Consider the following 17,914-nt stretch of genomic DNA (forward strand, 5'->3'; position numbering starts at 1 on the left):
TGAGGTTGATTTTAGACTAGAAAAATGCAGTGAGGAATTTTATAACTTTCTAGCAAATTTTCTACCTCATCTCTGATTCTGCTATACAGTATTACAAAATCTTTGTAAAAAACAAAAATTCAGACTTCCAAATAGAATCAAAACATTTTCTTTCCCAACAGTTTTGAGAGTATCCAAAATTTAATTCCATCGTTTATTCTAGAATTGTAACAATCAGGGTGTTTTGGAGTCTAGGAATCTGAAACACAACATAGCCTAAGGTAGAAGAGGGAATTTTTTTGCTCACTGGGAGGATACAGGTGCCAACTGACCTCAGGAATAAGTGTGGCTAGAAAACTGCTGTCACAGCTTGTCAGCTTGTCTCTGCTTTTCTTTAGGTATCTGCTTCACTTTCTCTCTTCAAAAATTTTCTTATTTTACATGGAATTTATCAATTCTTTCATTCTACATCATATAGTTGTAGTCACTTGGAAAATATAAATCTGCCTTGGTGCTCTCTTTGGAAGTGAAGTGAAGTGAAAATCGCTCAGTCGTGTCCGACTCTTTGCGACCCCGTGGACTATACAGTCCATGGAATTCTCCAGGCCAGAATACTGGAGTGGGTAGCCTTTCCCTTCTCCAGGGGATCTTTCAACCCAGGGATCGAACCCAGGTCTCCGGCATTGCAGGCGGATTCTTTACCAGCTGAGCTACAAGGGAAGCCCCTCTCTTTGGAAACAAGTCCTAAAACCATGGGAAAGGGATTGACTGAAACTCAGTGGGATTCTTGACTACCAATGGACCAATCAATGGTTTGACCTAGAGTCTGGAGAGCTAAGATCACTTCACTTCACTTCAGGTGCACATTAATCCACTGGATCTAGGGGAGCAGGGTCATGCTCCTGCCTGAGTACCAGAAATCTTCGCAATAGGGACAGTGGGGAACCATCCCAAGCAAAGGAGAATGTTGTGGTACTGAGCAGAGAAACCATGTACTAATAACCATATGTTACTAGTATCCATACCAAGATTAGGGAAAATCACATTACATCCATGATGGTTATACCTAGTTCATAGAAGGCTAGACTCTAACCCACTTAAGTGACTCTAGATATTGAGATATATAACTAATAGCATATCTATACCACATGAAGAAAATTCCTGATAGAGCAGATAGATTTAAATGATTGGCTTTCTTCGCAAAACCCTTTTTGAATACTCCCCTGAGCCCTATCAAATTCTTGCAAGTACTATGATCACGACTACACAGTTTATCGCATAATTGTTCTACAATTACTTGAATAGTAGGTCTAAGTTCTTATACCTAACTATAGGTGTCTTATCTTATGCTTCCTTTTTTTAGAAGACTTCTGCACCAAGATTAGTGTTAAGGACATAATTTATTCCAGATTAATTCCATAAATGATTCTTGAGTGCCTACTAATTTCTAGGCAATATATTTGATGCTCAGCCTACAAAGATGATCAAAGATGAAGCTTAACAAGAGCACATGATTTGATATCTTTTGTCCCCATCATACTTGACATAGAAATCTAGTATGGCCAGGTTTGATTTACCAAATGAATTGCCTCTTCAAATACCAGTAGTGTATCTAGATGCAGTTTAGTTTGCCTATCCAGAAAAATCAGAATTTTCCTCCCTTTTAAGCTGAAAGGCTATTAACGCAAATCCAATTGAATTTGCATTTGATTACATTTCTGATGGAAACATTCATATGCAAATAAAAATTCATGCAAAGATAGCCAGATAATTCAAATACTTGCTGAAATATCAGGATAAAATTAGGATGATATTAAATGTATATCTATCCATGTTTACTAGGTTACACTAAGGATCTTCAAGTGGGACAGTGTTCTTGAAAAATTAAAATAAATCATGCCTTAAACGTTTGACAGTGTTTAACTAGATCTGAATTTAGAAAATCACTACCACCTTACTTTCTACTGCCATGGTGCTAATAAAGAAATTAATCCCTGATCAAACTAGTTAAGTTGTTCAAAAAAGGTTCATTTTGGATCCACACATTTTGTCCCCTTTATCTTTTCTTGTACTTAAAACAAAAGGTGACTTTTGATAGATCTGAGGTTATTTTGATGATCCAAAACAATAAATAAATAGTTTGTGCAAGCTGGCATTTCCTTCATACCTCCCTAGTGACTTAATGGTGCAAGTTAAATGACACCATCACAGTCACCACCAAGTATCCTTTGGAAAACATCCATGGCAGCATGAATAGATCAGAGGGAAAGTGATCTTAATCAATGTCCATATTCTATTTAGAAAAGATGTTAAGCCAGAAGATTCTAAGAGAAGATTTAAGCAAAATTTCAAGATACAAAATCTTAATCTACTATTGCACTTTCCAAACCTCTATTTGAAGGAAATACAGGTCCTGGAATTAGACCATTGCTCTTGTTAAAATTAACAGAAGTTAGAGTGGCAAAAGAGAAACATTTGAGATCACAGTGTTCAGATTGTTAGCACTTAGTTTAATAGTCTACAAAGTGTAATGCTCCCAGTTTCCTTTTATTTGATCCAATGTATTCATTCATAGTTTCAAATCTTTTTAGAATGTCTGTGCTTCTGTGCCTCCTGCGTTGCTGATGTCACTTAACCATCTATCAAATTCGAAAAGCCTAAACCTAAGGGGGGTGGGGATCTTCACCATTCCCTCGTTGGCGCATTCAAGCTTTCCCCAAATCTAATCGAACCACTTATAATCTCCCTCACCATTTTTTTAACCTTTATCTTTTGCCCAATCAATGGCAAGAGACTCCTAACTGGTTTCCCAGGGTCTACTTTCCTCTTCCTGCAATCTCTATCATACTGTAACCAGGGTTGTCATTTGAAAATGCAGATAACCCATAATTTCACCCCACCATCTTTCCTGCTTGATATCTTTCAGTGGCTTCCTGCTTCTCTTAGAAGAAAATCCAGATCCTTAGTAGGACTAGCACACACTGCAGGGTTTGGTTCCTACCTTCCTCTTTACACTTAGATCAAGCTACCTTTTTCTCCCCATACTCTAGCAATGTCCTTTCAGATTCTGAAATGCTCCATGTTCTTTCCAATCAGCACTGTTCTACCCTAGCTTCTAAAGTTAGTTAACTTCATGCCTCTCAGTTAAGGCTTTCCTGATCTTCCAGACTCCATCAGCTCCCTGTCAAGTCCCCCTGTTACTTCTGTAATACCACCATGTAACTTTCTTTCATAAAATTTATTTGAGTTTGTAATATTATATCTATTTTTGAGACAATATCAGTTGTATCGATCATTTTCATGGCTTCCTGAAGAATGAGACTGGATCTGTTTTTTGTTTATCAAAACAAAACATGATGCCTATCACATACCAGGCATTCAGTAAATACTTATTGATTAATGGAAGGTTCCACTTTCTAGTCTTTTCATAAACATTCGTAACAGTAAAAGCCCAAAATAAAAATTGACTGGCTTGCTTGAACATCACCCTGCCACAAACTGCCGGGAGAATTAGGATGACAAATATCAATACTATAGTATCTTTTATGAAAGAGAAGGTGAGATGAAGAATGTAGTGAGATCAAGGTTAACTGTCCTCAAAAACGATGAAAGTATGGCTCCACCATGGATTGTACTAGCAAAGGATTATTTTTCACTTACTTCTGGTAGACAACAATGTGGCACCCACTTTCCCAACACTGACTTATGCATATAAGTTTTTACTTAGGATACTTAAGCCACAACTTATTTAAAAAATATAGCTAGTAGTTTCTAATATACAGTCTTGGGACACAAGTTGCTAACATTGGTTTACACCTGTTATTCATGTCATGGAAACAGAGTCATAAAAGTTAAAAGTCATATCAAAATCACATTGCAAGATAGCCAGTTTCTTAACTCGATCTGTTTTTATTTCTATCAGTATGAGCTTAATTTTATTTTCAGCAACTTTAAAATATTGAGCTAAACATTAAAATTATATGAAAAGATAAACTCCAACATTCCTTGAATTTTTTTTTTAACAAAGTCTCATTATTATCTCTCCAGGAATATCCATCCTTCTACATCTCTTTTGAACTGTGTAGTTCTGGTGGTCTGTGATGTTCAGAGAGTGGAGGGTTAAAAGCTTACATTTAGCAACAGAATGTATATGTGGTTAGGAACATTAAGTTTAGTGGACTATACAAAATTAAATACACCTTTCTTTTAAAAAAAGAAAGTTTTATATAGATTATTAAAGTAGCTTTGAGCTCATATTATATCCCACGTTTATGGATCTTAGAATATAGTTCTTTTTTTCATTTTCCCTGAAATACATTTTAAAATTTCTTTCAGTCTTTGCAAAGCACACAGACTAGTCTTCCAGGAAGAGGAAAATAAAATATGCCTATTTAACTTAGAGCAGAGTGTCCTCTTTTTTTTTAACATATATTATGAGAATAACCATTCGATCAATAAGTGGTCATCAGCAGCACTTCCTACAAATAAACTAGGTATTTGTAGTCTTTTTGCAAGTCCATGTGTCTTACAGTGATGTAGGCAGATGGAGACTCCTGGGAAGAAGGCCCTGAAAAGTCATTTCTTCTCCTTTTTACCATTTCAGTTAAGAATGCAAATTGCACATCAGACTTTGAGGAATACTTTGCCAAAAGAAAACTGGAGGAACGCGATGGTCATGCAGTCAGCATCGAAGAGTACCTTCAGCGCAGTGACACAGCCATCATTTACCCAGAAGCCCCCGAGGAGCTGTCTCGCCTTGGCACGCCAGAGGCCAATGGGCAGGAAGAAAATGGTGAGGCTGTAATTCATTTTTAGCCACGACGCTGACCTCTGCAGCTGTTACAATTACAAATGCACTACATGCCTGGGTGTTTACCTTAAAATTTGAAGAACAGCTGCAGAGGCATGGAATTTCATGAGCAAAGATTAGAACTGTAATTTTAGGGTATTGTGAAATTTTTTTGTCAGCAAATTTGTGTCATCTGTACATCCAATAAAGAACAAGAACAATTAGAGCCTATTTCTAAGAGATAAAAATATCTTCATGGATTCCTATCTTTCCGAAATATTTCACTTTTGAGGGGAAAAAAAAAGTTTAGAGATTCTGACCCTCACCTTTTGTCCTTCTTTACGGGTACCCGAAAAGCTCCTTCACCCCATGAATCCCTGAGTCATCTGTGACTAAAGGTTTCCTACGAACTGTCAGTCACCTAAAGAGAATTTCCTCATTTATCAGCTGTTTAAATTTCCCCCCCAAATGCTCCAGTAATTAATTAATTTTCCAGCGCAGTGTGAGCTGATGCCGACAAGTCTGTCCTGGGTGTGCAAGGGGACCGGCGTGCACGGAGGCCGCGTGCGCCGATGGCACCCTCGTGGAGCAGATTGCAGTGATTCCTGTCATACCATCCCGGGCAGTCAGCCCATTAGCTGCCATTGATTTACTGACCTTTTGGCCTGCTTCTCTCCCTCTCGTCTCTCGGCTACAGACCTGCCACCTGGAACTCCAGATGCTTTTGCCCAACTGCTGACCTGCCCCTACTGCGACCGGGGCTACAAGCGCTTGACATCACTGAAGGAGCACATCAAGTACCGCCACGAGAAGAATGAAGAGAACTTTTCCTGCCCTCTGTGTAGCTACACGTTTGCCTACCGCACCCAGCTCGAGCGGCATATGGTGACGCACAAGCCAGGGACAGATCAGGTGGGGGGTTGGTTTTAAGTGATTTCTTTCTATAATAACCCCTTAGAGAAACGATATTGCTTTGATTGGCAATCATTATTAATTTTTCATGGCATTTTGAAGATGCAGATCTTTTAATGGTAATAGCTTTAATTGAGGTCTAAATGATTTTTTGATGGTCTCTTCTAATATGATTTAATAGTCTTATGTTCACGATCGAATGAGTGTGTTAATTTCTAATTTAGAAATTTTATTTGCACTTTAACTTGACTTTAGTTTCATTTTTATGTTCCACAAAAAGTGAATGAAATTGTAGCATTTTAATTATACATTATTAAACATCTCAGCAATTTTAATTCCATTTTTCACCTAGTTTTAGTTAGTTTTTTTTTTTCATGTAAAATCTAAGTCATAGTAAAAGAAGTATGTATTCTTTCCATTGGTCACATAACATCTTCAATTACTTAGGCTATTTTTACAAGCTGCTACTAGTTTATGAAATCGAATTTAAGTGTTTTAAGAAAAATCAAAAAGCACATAATACATATGCATGCTTAGATAAAATAAACTGTATTAATACTCAAAAGTATATATGCAATAAAAATGATCCTTTCTTTATATTCATATTTGTTGCTAAATATTAAAATTACTCTGCCTTTTGGATTACTTGTGTTCAAAATAAAGACTCTATCTTCAACAGTATAGCTTCTTAAATCCTTAAAATGATTGAATAGGTTTGATTCACAGTGTCCCTTAAATGTTTTAGCAAAACTGCTTTTTCTGTCCTCCTGGGAGAGTTCACTGCAGATTGATATTATGAGGTGTTCGGATGGTAACAAAACTGATGTGCCTTAAGTCTCAATATCTGGCCCTACAGTTCTGGAATCACCCTGTATAAACCTTGACACCATATCTGTTTTTAAAATTATTGAACAAGATATTCTCTAAAATTCTTACGGGCTTTATTTTCTTTGAATAATGAAAATGAGAATAAGCAAACACAGTCAAGCAATGGCAATGATACTGGATTATGGAATTTCATTATTTTAAGAAAATAGCTCATGTAAATCATTTCATTTATATCTCATTGAACTTGTCACCTGCATGTTTTTCCAAGTTCAGTTGTAAAAACCATGCTTGCATAGTTACACTTATGTAACAGTTTCTCTCCCCTTGCTTATATGCACAAAAAGTCCAGGAAAAAAAAAGTGCCTAGATATTTATCTAGCATAACTGCTTTAAATTTCACATGCAGAAGTGTGATTGTGCTGGCGCATTATGAATGGTAGCTTTGGTGTTGAAAAGTCCCCTCATTTGCTCATGGCATTTACAATTAGTAAATTAAAATGATTGTATCATATTAACAGTGGCACAACTAAAGTTTATAGTAGTCCTCTGAGGGCTGTGGGGGGAGACAAAGCAGCTGTTGCTGTTTGTTTATGCAACTCAGCAACATATGAGCGCTGGTCCCTCAATGGCGCTCGGCGGGCTGGGCTCCGCTTGATCTTTGAAGGTTGCTGCTGTTTGAACAAACCTCCCTGTGTCCCATGTAACACCATCTGTCTCACTAGGAATGTGGGAAGAGTCAGCACACCCTAGCAGTTGTCATACCGTTTCTGTACTGTCTTTTTTGCAAAAGGCTTTTGTGTCATTGCTGCTTGAAAAATGCTGGCCTCCTACCTTGAACATCCAGAGTGGATGACTGTATTTCTTTCTTTCTTTTTTTTTTTTTTTCAGAATTCTAAGTCACAGTGCTTTTTTTCCCCTTGTTCAAAAAGGTCAGCTGTGTTTGATTATATCTTTGCTGCTTTTAACTTGTCTTTTCAGCAAACTTTTTTTCTTTTTCGTCCCTACTCCCTAGCACACTACTAAAAAGGAAAATGACAGGTCGTTGAAGTCTTTCCTACTGGCCTGTGATAACACTGCTCAAGCAGTTCTAGCCCAAGATGTTTTCTCTTACGTTTGATAGTGAATCAAATCTTACATGCAACATCTCAGGAAAAACAGGGTTTATATTTGCTACTAGCAATGTGAATGAGGTATTTAAACATGCTTATCATGTAATGAAATATTTATAATCAAGGATTTTTTAATTTGTGTGTGTGAGATTTTTTTCTTTCTTCTTTAAAATTAGTATTGCTTCAGTATAGATATGCTTTTACCTCAATACAGAAAAGAGAAAATGAGTTATTTGTGTGGGGAGTTCTTCGGGGAGACTAGGAATTTGAGTATAATATTTATTTTTTTCCTTGACAAAATCATTGCGTTCCAACAGGGAATCTTCAGATTTTAGAATCTGCAGTAAACACAGAGAGCCACAAACATCTTTGCAATTATGCTTTCTCATCTCCAACGGCTCAAAGAAACATTTTGGAAAAGAGACTACAGAGATAATTCTAAAGCAAGTGTTGGATACGCATGTGAAAGCACTTTTTTTTTATTTGTTCCAATTTTATTGCCAACATTATCACTTTTATTGCAACTCTGAAAGACTGGGCAAATAAATAAACATGCACTCAAACCTTTTGGCCTGTCTGAAAATAGAGGCCTTTTAAAAATATTTGTAACAAATTTCCTTTGTTCCTCCTGCACAAAACTGATGTCAGTCTTTCTCCCTTTATAGCACCAAATGCTGACCCAAGGAGCAGGTAATCGCAAGTTCAAATGCACAGAGTGTGGCAAGGCCTTCAAATATAAACACCATCTGAAGGAACACCTGCGAATCCACAGTGGTGAGTAGTAGAGGAGCTGGTGCTTGTTTTTGCATTTTGTTTCATTAGGAGCGTTTCTAAAGATTGTATTAAATGTACACAATCCTGTTTGTAGTTTTTTAGAACTACACATTTATGTCATAAGCTTTGTGTGCCCGCTTTGTCTTTATGAGCCTTACAGTACCACCAATAGCACTAATAAGAGGAGGAGTGCTTATACTTCTTGAAAATTGCACGTGTTTTGCCTTCTTGTGAAATCTAGAGGCTCCTTTTTGTCCTTTAAAATGTTTTTGACCTGAAGAAACTCAGCTGGCAAATTCTGAAGGATATTCATTTTTTGATACCCAAACTTGAAAGAAGAATGTGGAAGAATTTTGGATAAGAGCTTTTGTATGATAAGTGTTCCTTGATTCCTGAAAGCTGTATTTTCAGAACAACATCTTACCTTGAGATTTCTTCTTTATAACTATTTTGATAGCTCTGCCAAGCATTTTATTACCAAATTGGATGCTATTCAAAGGACTAGTTGGATTGGTAGAATCAATGGAATCTTCACAGAGTTGATTAAAGCCATGGCTACACTTCCCTTTAAATACTGTGACATCTTTATTGTGCTATTGACCACACATTAATCTAACACTCTGTTTAAATAGGAGGTTGCCGATGGCAAGACAAGATTTTGGATCTTGGCTGAAAAAGACACAGATAGCCCTCACCTTCCACTGCTAACATCTTGAATTATGTCCTCCCAGGGTAGATAAAGCCCAGAAACAGTTATAGCCACATAATTCTAATCTAAGCACCTAGAATGTAGAGGTGCCCCATTGTGTTCCTTTCCTTTGATTGCACAGATTCTTGCCTGGGTAGATGATTGCAATTGTTGCCCCATCAAAAAGAAAAAAAAAAAAAGTAACATTAATTTTAATTATCATTTTAGGTGAAAAACCATACGAGTGCCCCAACTGCAAGAAACGTTTCTCCCATTCTGGTTCCTACAGTTCACACATCAGCAGCAAGAAATGTATTGGCTTAATCTCTGTAAATGGCCGAATGAGAAACAATATCAAGACAGGTTCTTCCCCTAATTCTGTTTCTTCTTCTCCTACTAATTCGGCCATTACCCAGTTAAGAAACAAATTGGAGAATGGAAAACCACTTAGTATGTCTGAACAGACAGGCTTACTTAAAATTAAAACAGAACCACTAGACTTCAATGACTATAAAGTTCTTATGGCCACACACGGGTTTAGTGGCACTAGTCCTTTTATGAATGGTGCACTTGGAGCCACCAGCCCTTTAGGAGTTCATCCGTCTGCTCAGAGTCCAATGCAGCACTTAGGTGTAGGGATGGAAGCCCCTTTACTTGGATTTCCCACAATGAATAGTAATTTAAGCGAGGTACAAAAGGTTCTACAGATTGTGGACAACACAGTTTCCAGACAAAAAATGGACTGCAAGGCTGAAGAAATTTCCAAGTTGAAAGGTTATCACATGAAGGATCCATGCTCTCAACCTGAGGAACAAGGAGTTACTTCTCCTAATATTCCACCCGTAGGTCTTCCAGTAGTGAGTCATAATGGTGCCACTAAAAGTATTATTGACTACACGTTAGAAAAAGTCAATGAAGCCAAAGCTTGCCTCCAGAGCTTGACTACTGACTCAAGGAGACAGATCAGTAATATAAAGAAAGAGAAGCTACGTACTTTAATAGATTTGGTCACCGATGACAAAATGATTGAGAACCACAACATATCCACTCCGTTCTCCTGCCAGTTCTGTAAAGAAAGTTTTCCTGGCCCCATTCCTTTGCATCAGCATGAACGTTACCTTTGTAAGATGAATGAAGAGATCAAGGCAGTCCTGCAACCCCATGAAAACATAGTTCCCAACAAAGCCGGAGTTTTTGTTGAAAATAAAGCCCTCCTCTTGTCATCTGTACTTTCTGAGAAAGGAATGACAAGCCCCATCAACCCATACAAGGACCACATGTCTGTACTTAAAGCATATTATGCTATGAACATGGAGCCCAACTCTGATGAACTGCTGAAAATTTCCATTGCTGTGGGCCTTCCTCAGGAATTTGTGAAGGAATGGTTTGAGCAACGAAAAGTCTACCAGTACTCAAATTCCAGGTCACCATCACTGGAAAGGAGCTCCAAGCCATTAGCTCCCAACAGTAACCCTCCCACAAAAGACTCTTTATTACCCAGGTCTCCCGTAAAACCCATGGACTCCATAACGTCACCATCTATAGCAGAACTCCACAACAGTGTTACGAATTGTGACCCTCCTCTCAGGCTAACAAAACCTTCCCATTTTACCAATATTAAACCAGTTGAAAAATTGGACCACTCACGGAGTAATACTCCTTCTCCCTTAAATCTTTCCTCCACATCTTCTAAAAACTCCCACAGTAGTTCTTACACTCCAAACAGCTTCTCATCTGAGGAGCTCCAGGCTGAGCCTTTGGACCTGTCATTACCAAAACAAATGAAAGAACCCAAAAGTATTATAGCCACAAAGAACAAAATGAAAGTTGGCAGCATAAATTTAGACCACAACAGTGTTTCTTCGTCATCTGAAAACTCAGATGAGCCTCTGAACTTGACTTTTATCAAGAAGGAGTTTTCAAATTCAAATAATCTGGACAGCAAAAGTGCTAACCCAGTGTTCGGCATGAACCCCTTTAGTGCCAAACCTCTCTACACAGCTCTTCCTCCACAAAGCGCGTTCCCCCCTGCCACTTTCATGCCACCAGTCCAGACTAGTATCCCTGGACTGCGACCATACCCAGGACTGGATCAGATGAGCTTCCTACCACACATGGCCTATACTTACCCAACTGGAGCAGCTACTTTTGCTGACATGCAGCAAAGGAGAAAGTACCAGCGGAAACCAGGCTTTCAGGTAATGAGACAGATTTTTTTGATCAGAAGAGAGGAGGTGAAAATTATATCGCTTATGTGTATACAGGAAAAAATTTTAGTGGAAAAAAAATCTAATGCTGTGTTCTCAGCAGAAATAGAAGAGTGGGTTTGAACTTGAAGCTAAAACTGAGTGGGCTAGACAAATAAATGGAGGAACAGTGGGACCCTTTGCTATCAAGCAATTGTGCCTTAAGAAAAGATGAAGAACTTAATATTTATCATTAAGGTTTATTTAGATCAATCCATCTGCTTTCAGAATTATATGCTGATATGAGTATTTGGGGGATTTCCCTGATAGCTCAGATGGTAAAGAATCTGCCTGCAGTGCAGGAGACCTTGGTTCAATCCCTAGGTTGGGAAGATCCCCTGGAGAAGGGAAAAGCTACCCACTCCAGTATTCTGGCCTGGAGAATTCCATGGATTGTACAGATCATGGGGTCGCAAAGAGTCAGACATGACTGAGTGACTTTCACTTCACTTCATGAGTGTTTTGTAGGACTTACATAGAGGCTAAACGTTAACGTTTATGACAGTCACGTACTTTTAGAGATGCTCACAATTGGCAATAATACATGTGTAAATTTGATGTGCACTTCGTTTCATAGAGAATCGTTTATTTGGGAGAGTATTTTAAAAAATATTTTGTACATTCCACGTGACTTCCTTTGCAGTTTTCAAGCTAGTGAATAATTTATGGTTTTTCAAATATAAAAGCAGGTATGTTTTAACATCATGGAGTAAAATCCCTGTTTACAAAATAGGAGCATAAGTAGCAGTGCACCTCTGTAACAGCTGTTCCAGTATTCCAATTTACAGTACAGCTGCCCTCTTTGGAAATGTATTTAAGCCTATTTAATCTTCTCTAATATTAATTAGTGCAAACGTAGTCTAAGAAAAGCAAACTGTGGGCTAGCAAATGGAAATGTATGTTATCATGCAAGTTTGCACTCCTTTGGATCAAGACAAAATAAATATCAAGAAATTTAATAATTTACTGATCCACATTCATTATTGCTCAATGCTGAAGGCTGTTTTAACATAGATAGAACATTGATAAAAAGTGTTATTAATATTCCCTATTTCAAATTAGAAAATTAAATATAAAAATACAGCTCGAGGCCTTTAGTTGGTAGACATACATTTAAATAGATTGCATAATAATAACATTTTGTACCTAAATATAAAATTCAATTAAAATGGGGTTTCTGCAGCTACAGATCATTTCTAAAGTTAAGCACACTGGAAAATACACAAATTCTGATGTTTAATTCTCACTCGCAGATATTTCCTGACAGAAAGAAAATTAAGGAATATGGGGAAGTTTATGTTTTTCTCACCTTCAGAGTTGACCATTTTCTGTTTTTGAAAAACAACAAGCTCTACCACCTAGGGCAGAGAAGGTTTATATTTTTGTTGAAATGTGAACCCTCATGTATTCTTTATGGAAAGTAACAGTCTCTAAGAACTAGATGTATTCATAGAGAGCACTTCTGAGATTCTCCAAATGTCAGCCAATGCAAAGTTGTTTGTTATAAACACAAAGAGAAGCGACTGTGTTGAACTATGTGATTATATCACAGGGAGAATTGCTTGATGGAGCACAAGACTACATGTCAGGCCTAGATGACATGACAGACTCCGACTCCTGTCTGTCTCGAAAGAAGATCAAGAAGACAGAGAGTGGCATGTATGCATGTGACTTATGTGACAAGACATTCCAGAAAAGCAGTTCCCTTCTGCGACATAAATACGAACACACAGGTATGAGTGACTTTGACTAGCTAGTTAGAGCTTCCCGGCCTGCTGTACATTTCATAATATTTAATGAGTACACTTGTGCAACATAAGATGTAGCATATGCTGATACCTTCAACAAGGAAGAAATAATGCTTTTGCCTAGCTCAGTAGGACTTTTTTGTTGCCTGTTTATTGGATCATTCATGTGTTTATGAGCCTGCTTGTCTTATATTTTTCGAGTTAGTCTGTACACCAAATTCACAAATCCTGTCAAAGGTGTATTTAAATGGCCAGGGCAATGTAATGACATGACACAAGCCAGCTACAGAAAATATCTTCAGATTCTTAAGCTGTGATGAACCTATATGTGGAAAAATTGAACAATAAAAAATTCAGTCAATGCTGTATTTGTTTCATCATCACAACATCAAGTAAGCCATGATGGGGAGGGGGGGTGGTATTCAGTTTGGTTTTTACAAATTGGCCATATTTTGAATAAACTAAAAATGTTAGTACTGTGAAAGAAAAGACATACGTGAATAATAGGCCAGATGAGCTACTGAAATTACTGATACTTGGAAGACTAAAATACAGCTTTCTAAATGTAGATTCTTTCTTTCCAATTCATGCATTCCTCTTTAGGAAGAATTAAACAGGGTTGACACGATAGCCTGATTTTTCCCTATAAGTAGAGAGAGAATGGCTTAATTTTTCACACGAAAGCCAAGGGCCATAGGAAGAAGCAGTCTTACTTCCCACAATCCAAGATCTGATCTGCTATGTGCTAGAGCCACACCTGTGTAACCTCCCTCCTTCCCTCTTCCACCCTTAACCAAAAAATAACTCTGCTTCATCCCTGTTCTTAATCCATCTCCAGCTCTTCTCCACCAGAAATGTGGCATGCTGCACTGAGCCTAGATGGGAAAAGAAAGAATGTAGGATTGCAACCAAAATACTGATGGCTGGAAATTATAGGAAGGTTCTCATTTTAAACCAAGACGTCTAGTATCAAACATTTTAAAAATATAGAGGAAAAAAATTAACCTAACATAAATGCTTTTGGGGGAAAAGTGATGAAGATGCAAAAAAGAAAAACAAAGAAAAGGGAATGTGAATACTTCCTGTCACATTTTGACCATCTAAATCCATAGTACCCTTTTTAGTGATTGAAAACCATCCTTGGGAAGCATTTGTACTGTCACCTTCCCTTATTCCTCACTGGGCATGTGACAGAGGCAGTACAAGTGACCACAGTCACCTGAGGATGTGAGAAAGTTGGGTGAGTTTTGCAACATTAAACTTTGAGGGTATTTGTGAAAAGAACAAGGTTGATAAATAACAGCGCTCTTATTTCAACCAACCCAGTTTTCTTTTTCTTCAATTGTCTGATACTAATTGCTATTATTTTGAAAGTTCTACTAGTGATACTTTAAAAGCAACCTAATTTGAATAGCAAATCCCAATAGTTTTTATACTTGTGTGACATAATTCAATGTTTGAGATGTCACAGTTTTCTTACATTTGTCTCTTATGATATACATCAATAGATATTTTAATACCAAGTCCTATTTATGTATTATAGATTAAATATATTTTCATACCTAAATTTACTTTAATAAACCTCAAATATATTTTGTATTTCATTATTCAGCTACAATAAGCACATCATTGAAGGCATCTTCCCCTTTCTGATTGGTTTTATTATATGAACATATGCAAACTCTATCATTTACTACATGGTGAGTGCAAAACTTTTATTTTAGTGAGGGCTGTTATACATATTGACATCTAGCCAATACCTTTATTTCTTACAAACTAGTCCTTAAACTCCAAGGTGTATAGATAGTTGAGAGATACTAAAGTTGACAAACACAAATATGCATAATCAATTTGAAAAATATATTATATTTAAAAAATGTTCTGGTCCTTTAAGATGTGAGAAAATCAGCTGCCTAGAAACATTGCCTAGCAACAAGATGCTAACCATCCAATGATTTCTCCAAACTTGTGATTAATTATCCTCCTGTTGGCTTCCCAGCTTGTCAAGTTTCCACTGTGTTAACTTTTTGGTCTCTTGACCAAACATCTCCTGACATTTTTACTGTCAGTGTATTAGGTTCTATCAAAGTGAAGTTCTTCATGAATTTTCTATCTCTATGATATATGTGGAAATTTAGTGCACTTTCCTTCCTAACTGGGCCCCACAAGCCTTTAATTGTTTACATTAAGCACTAGTAATACTTTGAAAATGTGTTTAAAAAGAAAATTATAAGTGAGAACTATCTTTGGGTTGATTGATTCTAAAGTTGGGAAATGAGATTGAATGGTCATTTGATTATGTGTTGATTATGAATGTGTCATTGATAAGTGTATTTGTTACATCTGTCTACAATTTAACATATAAAATAGTCTAAATTAAGAAGGAAATTATGAGCTACTTATTTTCAAGATCCTGTGCTCTTTTACCTCGGCTTGTTTATTTCCTAAGCAGACACCAAAAATAATAATGCTTAATTCTCCTTACCAATGGCTCATTGCTTGCTTGCTTTTCCTGGGAATTGGAACTGGGACAGAGGAAGAAAACCCTACATAAATGTTGATTTCAGTAGAATTAACTGTCACAAACAAGGATTGAGAAATAAAAAATCTGAAACTCTTGTTAAGCACTGTAAAGAATTCAGTTATTAAAAAAAAAAGAATTCACTTAAATTCCACTAAAATTTAAATCTGACATCTGTTGAGTACTTCATTGAGAAAGGTAGGTGCTCTTAAACCCACTTTATTTAGAAAAGTAATAAAAAAATATTTCTACTTTTGAGTGAAGGTCAAGTTTCAAATTACCCAGTCAATTTTGTCTCTCAGTTACATGATGATCTTCTTCATACCACAAACCTTTCATTTATTAATTTCAGTTATTCTATCAGGTGAATCATGAACCTTGATATTAGAGAAAAAAAAAAATCTTACCCTGTAAAAGTTTTTACTTACTCAATATCAATTTGGATGTTTTTTTCTGAATTTTGTTCATGTGGAAACTTAATTCCAGGACATCTTGATTTGAATCAGGTAAACCAATCAAGCAATTTAAAAAGAGATAAATGGCCAAGTCAGTTCCTATTTAAACTGAGTGTATTAAATGCTTACCAGTGAAATTTCTGGAGATTAGTAGAATATTTAGTGTAAAATTAGTAGAATATTTAGTGCAATTCTAAAACTCCTGCTCTCAAATTCTGTCTTTGGCATGACATAATAGCTGAACATTTTATTCTTTTAGGTTGTTGGTTCATAATGTAGAATTAATGTATTTTAATATAAGCATATTATTTATGATCAAAAAGACTCCCTTAAAATCAACCGCCTGTAACTATCAAATATCTATGGGCTATGCCAGTGCCTCAGTGGTAAAGAATTTGCCTACAATGCAGGAGACACAGGAGACGTGGGTTCAGTCTCTGGGTCAGGAAGATTCCCTGGAGGAGGGAATGGCAACCCACTCCAGTATACTTGCCTGGAAAATCCCATGTACAGAGAAACCTGGCAGGCTACCATCCACAGGGTCGCAAAGAGTCAGACACAACTCAAGTGACTAAGAATGAGCACACATCAAATATATATATCTTAAAGACTTCAGTTCAGTGGGCATCCCCAAAGCATATCTAACAGGCCTTGAACCTGTCCTTGAGAATGCTCGTTCAGGACATCGCTCTGTGTTTTGATCCTTTGGAAAAGAGAGAGCCATATCAACTGTGATGTTTGTTCATAATTATTCACACATCTGATCCATGTAGTGACCTAACCAATCAACGTTTCTGTGCCTTTGAACTTCTGAGACATTAAGAGAGGTTGCAGGACAGTTCTGCCCACGTGTACTATAGCAACTAAAGTACCAAGAAGTTTTTAGTTTTTATCTGCAATTTCTCTTCTCTCCATTCAGATTCATTTCTTCCATGTACTTTGCTCCTGATACATGCATCTTGCTTACTACTTGGGAAATTACTGAACGTGTACTAATAAATACAAATAAAAATATCAAACATTCATTGAGTGCTTACTATGTGCAGTCCTTGAACTAAACACTGTACCTACATTGTCTCCTTCACTCTTTGTGCCCAGTCTACAAGTGAGGTCCCCAAATGATTTCCCTATTACCAACAAGGACCCTAATCCTCAGAGGGAGAGGTTAACATGCCTGAGGCTACACAGCAGGTCTTAAAAGATGGATTTGAACCCAGGCAGTCAAACTCTAGAATCCATCTTCCCTATCTAACTCTGCACCACCCTGGCTCTGTAAATGAATTACCGCTGTCAGAATCATCTTATCCTAGCTCCTAATAGCATTTTTTTAAAGGTCCAAGTAAAATACACACACGAGAGATCAAATTCATATATAGCAACTTGAGGTTTTCTGGAAGGCAAAACCTCTGTCTTTTTCCCATATGCACTTCTGCTTCCTGTTAAATTACCTTCCCACCCGGTGGTCTTGTCAAATGAAAAAGCACACTCTCTTTCCAAACTCTTGGCACTCCACTGACATTCTCTTCTCTGTTATCTAGTTTACCTCATTCAAAACATCTTTTCCAAAAGTTAAGTTCTTGTGTGGTTTGAATTACACTTTTTTTCTTCAGACTATTAGCTGCCTTGAAACAGATTACTAGAATCTTCTTTATTTCCAATACTTTCTAATTTTTCCTCTTACAGGTAAATAACTTCTTCCTTCTCTAATATTGTGGTTTACCACATCTTATCACTTAATTTATCCTGGATGTTACAATAAGATAAAGATCATTAATGAGCTAACATAGAGCAGCCAACAGCATTTTCTAAATAGTAGCATGCCCCAGAGGCATTCAATAACATTATTACAGATATTTGTTTACTAA

General features: G+C 37.0%; 1 protein-coding gene across 6 annotated transcripts in view; it reads left to right on the plus strand.

Annotated features, from left to right (window-relative positions):
* The window catches only part of ZEB2 (zinc finger E-box binding homeobox 2), a 130,801-nt gene that overhangs the window by 109,717 nt on the left and 3,170 nt on the right, over nucleotides 1-17,914 (plus strand). For all 6 annotated transcript variants that reach the window (XM_081581716.1, XM_081581717.1, XM_081581719.1 and 3 more), the window contains 5 exons: nucleotides 4,583-4,771; nucleotides 5,466-5,680; nucleotides 8,283-8,391; nucleotides 9,308-11,277; nucleotides 12,878-13,058. In XM_081581716.1, coding sequence (XP_081437842.1) covers nucleotides 4,583-4,771; nucleotides 5,466-5,680; nucleotides 8,283-8,391; nucleotides 9,308-11,277; nucleotides 12,878-13,058 — 2,664 coding nt within the window. The remainder of the gene's footprint in view (nucleotides 1-4,582; nucleotides 4,772-5,465; nucleotides 5,681-8,282; nucleotides 8,392-9,307; nucleotides 11,278-12,877; nucleotides 13,059-17,914) is intronic.

This window comes from Giraffa tippelskirchi, chromosome 3 (genome assembly GCF_054371585.1).
Source record: "Giraffa tippelskirchi isolate mGirTip1 chromosome 3, T2T-mGirTip1v1.2.pri, whole genome shotgun sequence".
NCBI classification, from domain to species: domain Eukaryota; kingdom Metazoa; phylum Chordata; class Mammalia; order Artiodactyla; family Giraffidae; genus Giraffa; species Giraffa tippelskirchi.